This window comes from Rhinatrema bivittatum, chromosome 2 (genome assembly GCF_901001135.1).
Source record: "Rhinatrema bivittatum chromosome 2, aRhiBiv1.1, whole genome shotgun sequence".
NCBI classification, from domain to species: domain Eukaryota; kingdom Metazoa; phylum Chordata; class Amphibia; order Gymnophiona; family Rhinatrematidae; genus Rhinatrema; species Rhinatrema bivittatum.
The window spans coordinates 132,064,810-132,078,483 of NC_042616.1; the positions used below are offsets into that span (position 1 = coordinate 132,064,810).

A 13,674-nucleotide genomic window follows, 5' to 3' on the forward strand; every position below is an offset into this window, starting at 1 on the left:
CCTATCATTAAAATCATCCATTGTACCTGAAGACTGGAGGGTGGATAATGTAACCCCAATATTTAAAAAGGGCTCCAGGGGCGATCCGGGAAACTACAGACCAGTTAGCCTGACTTCAATGCCAGGAAAAATAGTGGAAAGTGTTCTAAATATCAAAATCACAGAACATATAGAAAGACATGGTTTAATGGAACAAAGTCAGCATGGCTTTACTCAGGGAAAGTCTTGCCTCACAAATCTGCTTCACTTTTTTGAAGGAATTAATAAACATGTAGATAAAGGTGAACCGGTAGATGTAGTGTATTTGGATTTTCAGAAGGCATTTGACAAAGTTCCTCATGAGAGGCTTTCAGGAAAAGTAAAAAGCCATGGGATAGGTGGTGATGTCCTTTCGTGGATTACAAACTGGTTAAAAAGACAGGAAACAGAGTAGGATTAAATGGACAATTTTCTCAGTGGAGGGGAGTGGGCAGTGGAGTGCCTCAGGGATCGGTATTGGGACCCTTATTTTTCAATATATTTATAAATGATCTGGAAAGGAATACAACGAGTGAGGTAATCAAATTAGCAGATGATACAAAATTATTCAGAGTAGTTAAATCACAAGCGGATTGTGATAAATTGTAGGAAGACCTTGTGAGACTGGAAAATTGCGCATCCAAATGGCAATTGAAATTTAATGTGGATAAGTGCAAGGTGATGCATATAGGGAAAAATAACCCATGCTGTAGTTACACAATGTTAGGTTCCATATTAGGAATTACTACCCAGGAAAGAGATCTAGGCATCATAGTGGATAACACATTGAAATAGTCAGCTCAGTGTGCTGCGGCAGTCAAAAAAGCAAACAGAATGTTGGGAATTATTAGAAAGGGAATGGTGAATAAAATAGAAAATGTCAATGCCTCTGTATCACTCCATGGTGAGTCCACACCTTGAATACTGCGTACAATTCTGGTTGCCGCATCTCAAAAAAGATATAGTTGTGATGGAGAAGGTACAGAGAAGGGCGACCAAAATGATAAAGGGGTTGGACCAACTCGCCTATGAGGAAAAACTAGAGGTTAGGACTTTTCAGCCTGGAGAAGAGATGGCTGAGGGGGGATATGATAGAGGTGTTTAAAATCATGAGAGGTCTAGAACGGGTTAATGTGAATCAGTTATTTACTCTTTCAGATAATAGAAAGACTAGGGGGGCACTCCATGAAGTTAGCATGTGGCACATTTAAAACTAATCAGAGAAAGTTCTTTTTCACTTAACACACAATTAAACTCTGGAATTTGTTGCCAGACGATGTGGTTCGTGCAGTTAGTACAGCTGTGTTTAAGAAAGGATTGGATAACTTCTTGGAGGAGAAGTCCATTGCCTGCTATTAATTAAGTTGACTTAGAAAATAGCCACTGCTATTACTAGGAATAGTAGCATGGAATAGACTTAGTTTTTGGGTACTTGCCAGGTTCTTATGGCCTGCATTGGCCATTGTTGGAAACAGGATGCTGGGCTTGATGGACCCTTGGTCTGACCCAGTATGGAATGTTTTTAAGTTCTTGCCCCCTTGGGGTTTCAGCTCAATCCAAACTGGCCTCTATGGCACCAAGCACACTCTCACAACTACTTCTTTTTCCCTTCCTGGACAGCATAGCTATTGCAGCAAATCTTCAACCAGGAGCCACAGAATGCTGCTGTCTGGAACCCACCATGCATACTCACAGCCTAACTAGATGTTACTGTAATGCAATGGCAAAGTGAATACTGCTTTTGCAGCATTTCCAGTCTTTGCACTACTTTCATCTCTGAGTACATTTGTATATTTTTTACTGAAAAAAAATAGAGCACAAAATGTCAAGGAACCTAGCACTAGCGTTCCTGTTCCATGTACTGCAGACATTTGAAATTTTTTTAAAAGTGACAAATTTACATCTAGAAGAGAGATGTATAACCCTGAGATCTGCAAACAGGCCTGCTTTTCAGAATCACCAAAATGAAAAATCAAGCAGAGTTGCATATTTGTAGTTTGAGAATAGGAAAGTATAGAAAACTTGAGAAGGGATCTAGGGAAGCTTGAAAAATGGTCTTGAGTCTGGCAGCTAAAATATCTCCCAAGGTATCAATGTACAGGAAATGGGCATCTTTCAGAAGAAAGGAGGTTCTAGAACAAGGTGCCATGAGATGAAGGAGAAAGCAGACTCAGGAGTAATCTAAGGAAGTATTTCTTTAAAGAAAGGGTGGTGAATGTATGGAACAGCCTCCCAGTGGCAGTGAAGAAGACAAGGAAAGCATATGAATTCAAGCATGGATGAGCACATGGGATCTCTGAGGGAATGACAGGAATTGTAGAGCTGAGCAGTTAGTGTGGATGGCAGACTAAACAGGCCACAATCTTTTTCTGGCATTATGTTTCTATTATTTATTTCCAGACATTGAAGACCAAGGTTGTGAACATCTGATCCAGAAATTCAAGTCATCACAAAACATAATTGTGTGTACATGAATGCATGAATTCTGAAATTATCTATAACAATTAAATTGTGTCCACTTAGTTGCAATTCACTCCCCAAAATTAAGATGTGCTTTTCTAAGCAAACTCTTGTAAATTCATGGAAAACATATCAATTTGTTTGGTTAGCTATCTATAAGTGATATTTAACTTATGATTACTGCTACAATGAAATGAACATCAAGTGTTAGAACATTTAGTGTATAGTGTAGTTCTTCAAACCATGATACACTCCTGCAGAAGATAACTTAATTGTGTCTATGCTTAAAAAAAATAAAAATTGGTATGCAGAAACACCCATGCGTTGTCCTCAGAGTCCTTTCAAAAGACTATGCTCCATGAACAGCTCTGCAAACCTTATACAGCCATATATACATCTCCTTATACTTTACTTGATCTCTGTAGGGAGGCATTCTACTGAATCTAAGAATTCAGCAAAAGATGTGGCTTCTTTCAGTTACTTCCAATGATTATCTCTGGCCTTCAGATGTCACTAAATTATAACTGGCTCAAGCTCCTCCAACCCAAGACAGTGGAGGAGCCAGCAGTATCTACAGGTCATGGAACAAGAGCTAGATGACAACAATATGGTCTATGTCCTTCCAGAAGAGACTAGTATTACTAGATCACTTAATTTCTTTAATCACCTCACTCCAGGAAGGCCTATAGAATTGGCAAGTACTGAATATCTCTAACTGTACCCAAAAAAATAATTTCAAAAAATCACTGTATATTTTTTTAAAAAGTATATATTCTTGAAATACTTTTCCATTTTTTGACATTTTGGTTTACCAAAATAGGCAGAATAATGTAAATTACATGAATGTTAACATTTAATTACATGCAACTAAGTTTTCATTCCATGTAAACCCTGAATCTGAAGCCTCCATACTGACTCATCATGGTACAAGTTTAACAACTTTCTTAGGTTCATGGCCACCAGATTTCCCAAACACAGTTAATTATGGGAAGGGTGATCATAGAGCTCCATGTTACGGGGGATAAACTGGGCCAGTCCTAGTTTTATACCCCGCATGTATGGAGTTAACAGTTTTGTTTTCCTTAGGTAAATCAGTACTACAACCTCATACATAAACTGGGGCAAAATAAAAAATGGATTAACATGTGTTTCAGGGCAGGGAATTTCAGAATGGCTATTCAAAAGGGCATGCCACTCAGAAGTTCTGCTTTTTCTTCCCTATTGCCTGGATTGTGTTTTCTTGTTATATAGGCAAAAAAGGAAGAACCACCTTGCTAAATTACTTGTGTCTGGGCTAATGGATCAGCACGTCCAGCACTCTTCACTGAGCCAATTCAGAGAACCCCTCCATTGCAGCTAGTGTTGACTCAGGAGAGCTTTCTTCTGATAATCTGTACCTTGGATTATTCAGTCTAAAGTGTGGGTATCCTAGGATGAGGTCACTGACATGCAGACATGGAGAGAAGAGGATGGGTGCAGCTTCTAAAATAACATCTGAGCAGATAGTTTGTGCTGTAACTTTGGAAATCAACTCTAGTGAACAAAATGGATCTGAAGTGAAGCTTGAAGTATGTGAGGTTCTTGGGAGGGGAGGAGTAAGATTCAGGTAACTGAATCAGTAAGGGTTTTCCCTGAATTGGATGGCTCACCTATTCCAGAAGCAATGAATTTCATTGCACTGGTATGGGAAGATCTGCTGAAAAAGTTGGGATACCTAACCCTACCATCTCTGTATTAGATGTTTGCAATGTGATTTCTCCACCTCAGAATATTCTTATGGACTCATTTGTGTGACTTTTCAAAAGGTACAGAATCTAAACGGACTTAAGCAAGATAAGAGACTGAGCCATATGGAAGAATATATATCCTCTATTAGCGGTCATGTTTCTACTTTGCAGGTATCCAGTACACCACATATACAAGGGGATATACACAAATTGGAGTGGACTGAGAATATGTTGAGAGCAAGGAACCTGTGATTGCTGAACTTTCCCATAATTAGATTACCAGTGTTTGAATTGTTTAAGAAATATTTTTGGGAAGTGCTAATGATATCTCAGAATAAGAACATAAAATATGCCATACTAGCTCAGACAGAGGGTCCATCAAGCCCAGTATCCTGTTTCCAACAGTGCTCAATCCAAGTCACAAGTACTTGCAAGTTCCCAAACATTAAACAGATCCCATGCTACTAATGCCGGAAACAAGCAGTGGCTATTCCCTATTGTTTTTGGAATTCTCCTACAGGAACTTATCCAAACCTTTTTTAAACCCAGCTACACTAACTGCCTTAACCACATCCTCTGGCAATGATTCCAGAACTTAATTGTGCACTGAGTGAAACATTTTCTCTGATTTGTTTTAAACGTGCTTCTTGCTAACTTCATGACATGCCCCTTAATCCTTGTATTATCCGAAAGAATAAATAAGCGATTCACATTTACTAGTTCAAGTTAAGTGGAGTAAAGTTTGGGTTCTAGGATTATTTTAGAATAGACCATCTTTGGACTTGTCCTTTTTCCTTATTGTATTGATTACCATTTCTTGTTTTTTTTCTCTCTTTTTTCTTTTATTGTGGACTCAAACATTTGTTATTTATATTTTATATGATCTGTGAACTGTTGTGATGGCACCCCAAACGACGGTATAGAAAAATTGCCAAATAAATAATTTATGTATGTAGTTTAGTTTTATCTTTTTTTTCTTGGATGCTAGAATGTTTCCTTGCTTTCTCTCATTGTATAATGATATAAATACTAATGAAGAGTAAATAAAAAAAAAGAAGGAAATGGGTCAACTGGTCTCCTTGACATGAAGCTTTGTGGCCACCCAAATTATGGCACCATATCTGATGAGCACGCCATCATCAATCATTCCTTTTTCTATGGCTGCTATAGCCTAGATATTGTTACATTTCAAATTTTATGGGGGTGGGGGACCTGGGGCCAGAAAGCGCAATAAAAATAGAGATTAAAAATTCTGTGTTTTTAGGTATTTTTATGGTTTGCCCATTGTTTTTGTTAGATGTTGATAACAATGTCACTATTCCTTGTTTAATTCTGCAATTCACATAAGAGCCATCGGTTGCTAGGCAAATAATAATAAATTATCCAAATACTATATGACTAGAGAAGGGTCTTTCCTTCTCCAAACCAAAGTATTTGCCCTCCCTCTTAGAAGTTGTTTAAAGGTTTATGTCTTAAAACTGCCCAGCATCCCCTTTGATCTCCTTATTGAGTCATTCTGAGTTTCCCTACAACATCTTATCAAACTGCATGAGGGGAAAAGGTGGTATTAAAAAGTAAGGGTGTGACCACTGAGCAAGTTACATAACAGTGTAGAGCCCTGCTAAAATGGTCATGATTAAGATTGGCAAAAGGTTTCTATACAAAAATCAGGCCATAATCCTGCACTGGTTTATCTGGGAAGACACTGAGTACTTTATTAGTAAAGATAGGTCTGGTTCTCCATAAGCAAAAAAATGCAGAAAACCATTAGGATGTGTGTATATACATACATGTATATAAAATATTACACACACTGGAAAAACATCTCTTCTCACATTCACTTCCACACAAGCATCATCTGTGACACTAACATGCCGTAGCCTGACTCCAGAGTATTCAGATGCTTGTTTCCATAACTATATACTATAGAACTGTGTCACACATTTTACAGAAACCATGCCTTCTGCAGCTTATTATACTTTGGGCATATAAACATAATGCACCTCTTCTCCTGGGTGGTTGATAAATTGGGTTTATTGATGTGGATCCATCAAAATGGTACTGTAAGATCATGTTGCTTCAGAACCTGTATAAGATGTAATGCAAAAGTCCAAATGCACAACATTAAAAAAAAAAAGTGCCTGCGAGGGACAAAAGAAGTGTGGGAGCAAGATGGTGGATATTTGTTGTACACATTCTGTGCTCCTTAGCCTGACTTTTCCTTAAAAAATTGTCCTCGCACCTCAAAGATTGTGAAGCAAGAAAAGAATAAATAGCATCTACCCGAAATGCCTCTTATGTCATCTGCTGGAGCTAATGAACACTATCGCCCAACCACAACATATAGTAATAATTGGTCAGCTGCTGAAACTTCTGACCATGAGAGACAAACCATCAGTTATCCCTGAGCTTGAGACCTCTCTCATTCCCAAGTAGACAAACTACCCAGCAATGGAAAGCATAGAAGTGGGTTGTTACGTCCTAATATGACGCTGAGACACCAAAGGGAGGGGAGATGACCTCCCTTTCCATGCAGAGTTAACACAAAACCCAGCAGAAGTCCCTGTCAAAGACAAAGTGATGCTCTCTTGGCAGGTTTTACAGGAGATCTGCAAGAGAGCAGCAGAAGACCCAGGTCCCAAGGTACTGTTTGAAGGGAAGCAGCTGGAAAGTTTTATCAAACTGACTGTGTCTGAGGCAAAGGAGTCTTTAGTATCTGTTCCTTGAGTAATTTTGACTGAGCCTAAAACAGTCAGCTTGGACAACTTTTGGGTACTACTGCCAGGCTTGGGAAGTCGTTTACTCATCAAATGCATAATTTATCCACCCAATTTCAAGAATCAATGGAGAAATCATCTCAGCTGGAAGCCAAATGTGGATAGTCATAGCAAGTGGCTGGATATAGGGGAACCCAAGATAAGAACCTTGATAAGGAGAATTCTCTAAAGATCATCTTGCCGCAGATTAGACAATATTGTCAGGTACCGCACACCGAGGATTATTAGTTTTCCCAAGCTATCCACAGCTACACCAATGGATGTTTTTTGAAGATTCATGTTAGAGGTGTTAAAATTCCTGAGAAATCTCTTCTCCCCATTTCTAAAAACTATTTTCTATCCTTTTTAAAGTTAGAAGAGCTGACTCAAATTTAGAGCCCAGAACTCTTTTTTTTTTTTTTTTTTTTTAAATCTAACACAGGTCCTAGATAGGGAAGATGAGAACCATTTTCAGCTACTTTAATTATAAGTTTTGTGTTGGATACAGATAGGAACGTACTTTTTATTTTTTAATCATTAAGGCTCAGTTCCTAAACTGTTATATATATGAGCATTTCCGATGTTCTTACTACGGAAAAGAAAATTTCTCCTGTTAAGAGCTAGAGACTTATAAATTGAAGGCCTTTTTTAGAACAATTTTTCATGCAAATTTATCAAGTACATTCTATTAGTTACATATTCTACACTCTCTCACAACTGACTGGCTTCATGAATACTAAAGGTGGCCCTGGATCCAGTTGCTTCCTCATCACCTGCTATAATTTCATCTATTTTGCCCTTGTGTCTTATCAAGAGATTATAGACCTGGACTTCATGCATCCCCTACTTTCCTCTATTGAAATGCTGCTGTATCTGGGATTTTCTTTATTTCCTAGAATGTAAACTCATAATCCCCTCTAATATTGTGGAATATAATTCAGTGTATTTTGTTTTTGACTTAGGTCTATTTGAATTTTTTTCCATATTTGCTATTGATTTTCTATATCAATGTCATTGTCTACAAGACGCATCTCTTGGTTGAAGTATATATAAAACCTAATAAACATTTAAACATTTTTTTAAAAAGGGTCTGTGAAATCTCAAAGGTGAATCCCAAAAAATCACAAATTTTCAAAGTTTAGAAACAAAATTAACTTCAGCTAGATGAAAGCTGATTACTTTGCATCTTAAAATAGTATAAAATACTATCCACTAATTCAAAAGTATGAGTGGATGTTATATGATAGCATAGGAATGGTATTAAAATGGAACATAATTTGGACAAAAAGGTACTGGGACCATAAGATTTTATGTTGCCTTGATAAAAAGTCTGTGCACTGTTGTGTGCCCTCACAGAAGAGAAACAATGAACTTGGTGGACTCAGATGCAAAAGTAAGTTACTCCCAAATTCTTTTGGAAGGCTGTAGTCTTGTAAAGCTTGATCTGTCGAGGTCATATCAGCAATACAACATCAATAATCTTATTCATATTCTGAATGTTAGACATTCATGCATACTTTGCTACATTAAAAAACTGTAAAAATTAAACAACCTCAAACTGTTGAAAAGAGAAAAAAGGGTAAGCAAAATTTACAGAAAAAGCATGTTTGCAAATCGATGCTCATGACTCTGAACATTTTTAGAATGAGCACTTTTCTGTGTTTGGCACTGAACGCTAAATAATATTAAAGATTTGCTCAGCACTTATATGCAATTTCCTTTTTTCTTGGGGTACCTAGTACTCAGCAGTTAAACATCTGAGAATTCTGAGGAATCACTGAGACGATCACCGTATAAGTGCAATAGTTTACTAACATAACAGCAGATGGTCTATTTATAGCACATAAAAAATTGTTAGCCACTAATGAGATTAAATTTGGAAATATGTTTGCACCATATCTTTTGGCTTCTACATAAGGTCCATCCATGTGGGTAACAATCAGCTTACATCATATGCCAGCTCTTCCAGATTTCTCAAAAGTTTGATGAAGTATGTGTAGAGGAATGAGAAAAAAAATCTTTGTTAAAGAAGAGTTTAAAACTAATATCCACTGAAAGAAGAACTTTATAATCTAAAAATATTACTACAACTGCAATACTATCAAATACTCAAAGTTAAAAAAAGGACCTTAATGATTTTAGTTCTAATTACATTTCACACCTGAGATATTATTTACAATTTTTAATAGCTCCTTGTCCACCATTATGAATTGAGAAGGCTGCACTGTCAACCTTTCGGAACTGGAAGTTGGTATTACAGTGATACATGACAAACAAATTAATGTGGACTTTTTGTTTTGTTTATATCTTTAAAAAGCTTGTGGCCATTATAAAACTTGCATGCCTTTTATGCCCAGAAGTTAAAAACAATAAAATACACAAAGTTAGAATAATAAAGAAACACGGAATAGCAAAATTTCTCTATCCTCATCCTTTTCAATTTCTCAGCTGCCTTTGGCCAGCCTGGGGACCTCTTCATGTATTCCTTTAATGTTTCCCTTGTTGGATTCTCATCTTTATCTTCTGTCAATAGGATTTCCCAGGGTTTGGTTCAAGAACCTTTTCTTTTCACTCTTACACAGGCCTTTTGTATGATCTCATCTAGTCTTTCTGGTTCAAATAATGCCTCTTCATTGAAAACACTCAGACATATCCCTATAGGGTTACTCTTTGATGTCTCTACATGGATGCCCCTCTGCCATCTCAAACATTAAATATGAGCTCTTCTTGTCCCACTTCTGCATACCTCTCTCACTGTCTTCCCCACAACCAGATTACCAGGCAAGGCCTACTGGCTTAGGAACATTCAACTCCTGTCTTGCCACTTTTTCTCTTTCTTGCATATGGCAATATATTCAGAATCTATAAAAACAGTCAAAACATTTTCAGGAAAAAGATAGTCCCCATAAAAAAAATGATCTTTCTCTCCTCAGGAAAGTTCTTAAATCGGTACTCTTCTCTTTCGTGACTAATTTATTGAAGCAGGAACCTGTATAATCACTTCATGCTTCTGACGTGGACTCTGTCCTTGAAAGCTCATGCTTCAATAAACTGGTTAGTCTATAAGGTGCCACCCGACTCTTGTCATTTTTGCTACATCAATACTAACACGGCTATCCTTCTGAAAATGTATCCTTCATGTTGACCAACTTAACTATATTCTCTCCAGCTTTCAACAACCCATTCAACATAGAAAAATAATTTTCCTTTCCCAAAAGCCATTATCTTTAGAAATTCCTCATTCCCCTCATTAAATTCTAGCATCTCTTTCAAGTCCTTGCCCTATGTCTAAAAATCTCACCAGTTATTAAACCCTCTACCAAGCAAGCTGGTCTTCTCTAATCCCTCTCTCACCCACTAACATTTCCCCATCTTCTGCCTCACGTTCTTTCATTAAGTCATGCTCCCTTCTTTCCACCTGAAGAAGTACTTTACAGAAGAATTCCACAGACTTCCTTGAAACCCACCACCTCTTCTATGCTCTACCAACTCACAATTCCCACAATTGCTCCAATCCTTAGCCTTTCTGAATATTTTGTGGAAAAGATCTTCCTCGGTTTTGTTTTCTATACCTTCCTCATTTTTACTGGTGTTATTCATTTACTGCAGGCCTGTGTTGATCTAATGTTTATCATGTATAGTGATATTCTCAATGCTATAAAAAATAGGAACAAAAAGAGGAAGCAATATGAGAGTTCATATTTTGATCTAACTACATAGCTACTCTGAGATTAACTATGCTGAGAACTAAAGAATATGAAATAACGTATTGTTACACTATGACAGATATAATTCAAAAAAAGATTTAATATACAGTACATTGAATTACAACCTGAGAGGGGGAACTACAGTTCCTCTGCTAACACAGTTCATTCCATCTACACAAACTGACTAGCACGTAATATTCAGCTTTTGTTTAGAGGTAAAAGTCTCCTGACCATAATCTATCAATTTTAGCTTTGTTTGCCTGTGGTCAATGAACTTTTTCATTTAATATTATAATAAAATTAAAAAATGTCTCAATACTTAAAAAAAAATACAACTTACCACCATCCCTCTCTCTAACTCTGTGAGTATGCACATTCTTGGTTTTACTGTGTCCCATGCTGTCACCATATTTGTTTTCAGGACTATCAGATCGGCGCATTTTATTTGGTGGAGAAGGATCTGCAGCGTCCCGCATCTTGTCATGTCGGTGGTCACCAGCACTGGGATGACTCTTTGATGAGTATTTAAGAGTCTGCAAAAGAGAGATTAACATTTAATATGCTGTAACATCTAGAAGCCAAACATTTCTTCTGTAGCCTATCTACAAGTTGTCAAGATTGTAAATGAGCAAATTTCCACACTTGCTACACAAAATTGATAATGTACAATAAATCTAGTCAGATTACCATACATAAATCTTCTGCCCTGAAAGAAGCAGACAGACGTAATACTCTCAAATTCCTACTGCAAAAAAATGTAAATGTGACTTTCATTTAAAATAAGGTACTAATGTTAAATGTTTATCTTGATTGTCTTATTTATTTAATTCACCATATTGTTGCAGTGTTAACCATCTTTGTATCAAACAGTAAATTGGGACTGCATTCCTCCAATTTTGCAGTTGTTTAAAATAGGAATAGCACTGTGTTTGTCATTTAGTGCTATAGAAATATTAAGTAGTAGTTAAAAGAATACAAACAATGGCCTGTACAGTGAAAGGCAATGAATTCCCTTGGACAGAGCAAGCAGATCACACAATCAATTAATTGCAGTCTGCAGGAAACAATATTAAAAGTAAATATATATACATCTGGAACTATAGACCCATCTAAGCCCTTCTAAAAGCTATTTAAAATTAACAAGTTCATATTAATTATATATTTAATGTTTACCTCTTAATCCAAATGTTTACATTTCAAAGTACTGCAACTAGTTTAGTGCACAGTTCTTTCCATTTACCCATGCATTAGCTCTACCATCATGAATTTGTAAATACTTGGCTTTAGAAGATGAACTCTTTTTATGGTTCTGCATTCCTAGCTCCCTCTGAAAGCCGTTTGTTTCCAAAAACAAAATGCATGTAGTTTCATTAATATATGCTTTAAAACATTTCTCACTATAGATCTTACAGTCCTCTAAGAGTTCCTTACTTTCAGAGTAAAGGAGGGGGGGGGGGGGGGTGGATTTTAACGATAATTTCCTAATTTGTAAAAGTGGGACGAACATATCAGAACTCTGAAGACAACCAAACTAGAACTCTAGATTTTTATGTTAACGTTTCATAACTAATCCCATTTAAAACTTATGTTAACTAGTTTTAAAAACGTTAACAATATGTTCTTTAGGGGTAAGCAGATTCTGAAGAAAATAAAGCTGAACTTGAAATTAGATCATAATACTAGGCCTTGCGAGAAATGCAGCCTTAAGATATACTATCAAATGTCAAAAGAAAAAAAAATACTCCTCGTAGCAATAGGAAGAGTTGTGCAGCGTTATAGAAGGCGACGGAGGGCGAGCGGAGAGCAGGCCGCGGCCAGGCCGGCTCCTGCGGAGGTTGCGGCACTGAGGCCTGCAGCGGCTCCTGAAGCCTGGGCCCGGCCCGCTCCGCCCCGCCGTTACTCTACCTGGTAGGGCTGGGAGTCCCTGCGGTCGTGACAGCTGGAAAACAAAAACATAAAGAGAGAGAGAGATTAGGACACCGGGAAAAGCCCCGCGCACAACGCCCCTCCGCCGCAGATGCCCGCCGCCTCCGACACTTATTTTGGTTTCCAACAAAAATGGCGGATTTGTCAACGAGACGGAGCGAACCGAGAGAGGAAGGAAATGAAATAAAATGTAATCACGGCTTTTACCCATCACTGAGTCTCGGTTGTTTCCTTGCATACATTACCATCAATGCCGTGAGTGAGTGTGTGTGTGGGGTGGCCGTGAGGGGGGGGGGGGGAAGCGGGGGCGAGGCACGGGCTTTTTTCAGCAGGATTGTGAGAGGAGTTTGGGGGACTGAGGCTGACTAGTGAGACGAGCGCTCACAGTCCATCTCCCACCCGCACACACAGCCAACTGCACAACAGCAGCCGACAGAGCCAGGCAAGCCGGCGGGAGCGAGCACGTCCGCCTGCGCGCCGAGAGCGTAGGGAGCGCCGGGGGCACGCTCACGCCCACGCCCCCCTCCTTGCCCTCGCGCCGCCTGACAGCGCAGTCAGCTGGCCGACCGACGCCGCTCCTCCGCACATCCGGGGTCCTGAGCTGCAGATTTCGGCAAGCTTCGGCTCGAGCCGCGCTCCGGATGCCGACTGCAGGACCCGGACTTGCTCCGAGCAGGAGACGGTGCGTGCGCGGGAACGGGGCGGTGACGCTCCTGTGTTAGAACTTGAGCTGTGCTGGTTGCCGACAGCGAGCAGAGTACTAGTTGTATCGTGTTGCGAGGGAAGAGAGCGTGAGGAGCAGCCTGCTGGAACAGGATTCCTTATTCGCCATTGAGGTACGCTAGGTTAGACTGACGGACGGTAGGAGGTGGGAAGCGAGCTTGCTACAGACAAGTAAAGAGGAGGTTTTCTTTGTATGGCGAGAGGCTGAGTAGCAGGGAGAAGAGCCCTGATCCGGGGGAGCGCGTGGTTTTCTCCGGGCTCCGGCGGACCCCGGGCTGTCAGAGCTGCGAGAAGGCAAGGAGGAGGCGTCGCCCGGGACTTCATCGAAAATTTGTTTTGTAAGTAGAAACAATTTCT

At 39.0% G+C, this 13,674-nt stretch overlaps 2 protein-coding genes across 5 annotated transcripts in view; one reads left to right on the forward strand and one right to left on the reverse strand.

Annotated features, from left to right (window-relative positions):
* The window catches only part of WAC (WW domain containing adaptor with coiled-coil), a 317,083-nt gene extending 304,098 nt beyond the window's left edge, over positions 1-12,985 (reverse strand). Inside the window, exons 1-3 of the mRNA XM_029588633.1 lie at positions 12,802-12,985; positions 12,574-12,607; positions 11,009-11,201 (exon numbers count right to left, since the gene is read on the reverse strand). Coding sequence (XP_029444493.1) covers positions 11,009-11,201; positions 12,574-12,607; positions 12,802-12,842 — 268 coding nt within the window. The 5' untranslated portion in view covers positions 12,843-12,985. The remainder of the gene's footprint in view (positions 1-11,008; positions 11,202-12,573; positions 12,608-12,801) is intronic.
* A 114-nt stretch (positions 12,986-13,099) lies between these two features.
* Positions 13,100-13,674, forward strand: part of MPP7 (membrane palmitoylated protein 7) — a 745,631-nt gene continuing 745,056 nt past the window's right edge. For all 4 annotated transcript variants that reach the window (XM_029588635.1, XM_029588634.1, XM_029588638.1 and 1 more), the window contains exon 1: positions 13,100-13,655. The gene's annotated coding sequence lies outside the window, so the exon portion shown is untranslated. The remainder of the gene's footprint in view (positions 13,656-13,674) is intronic.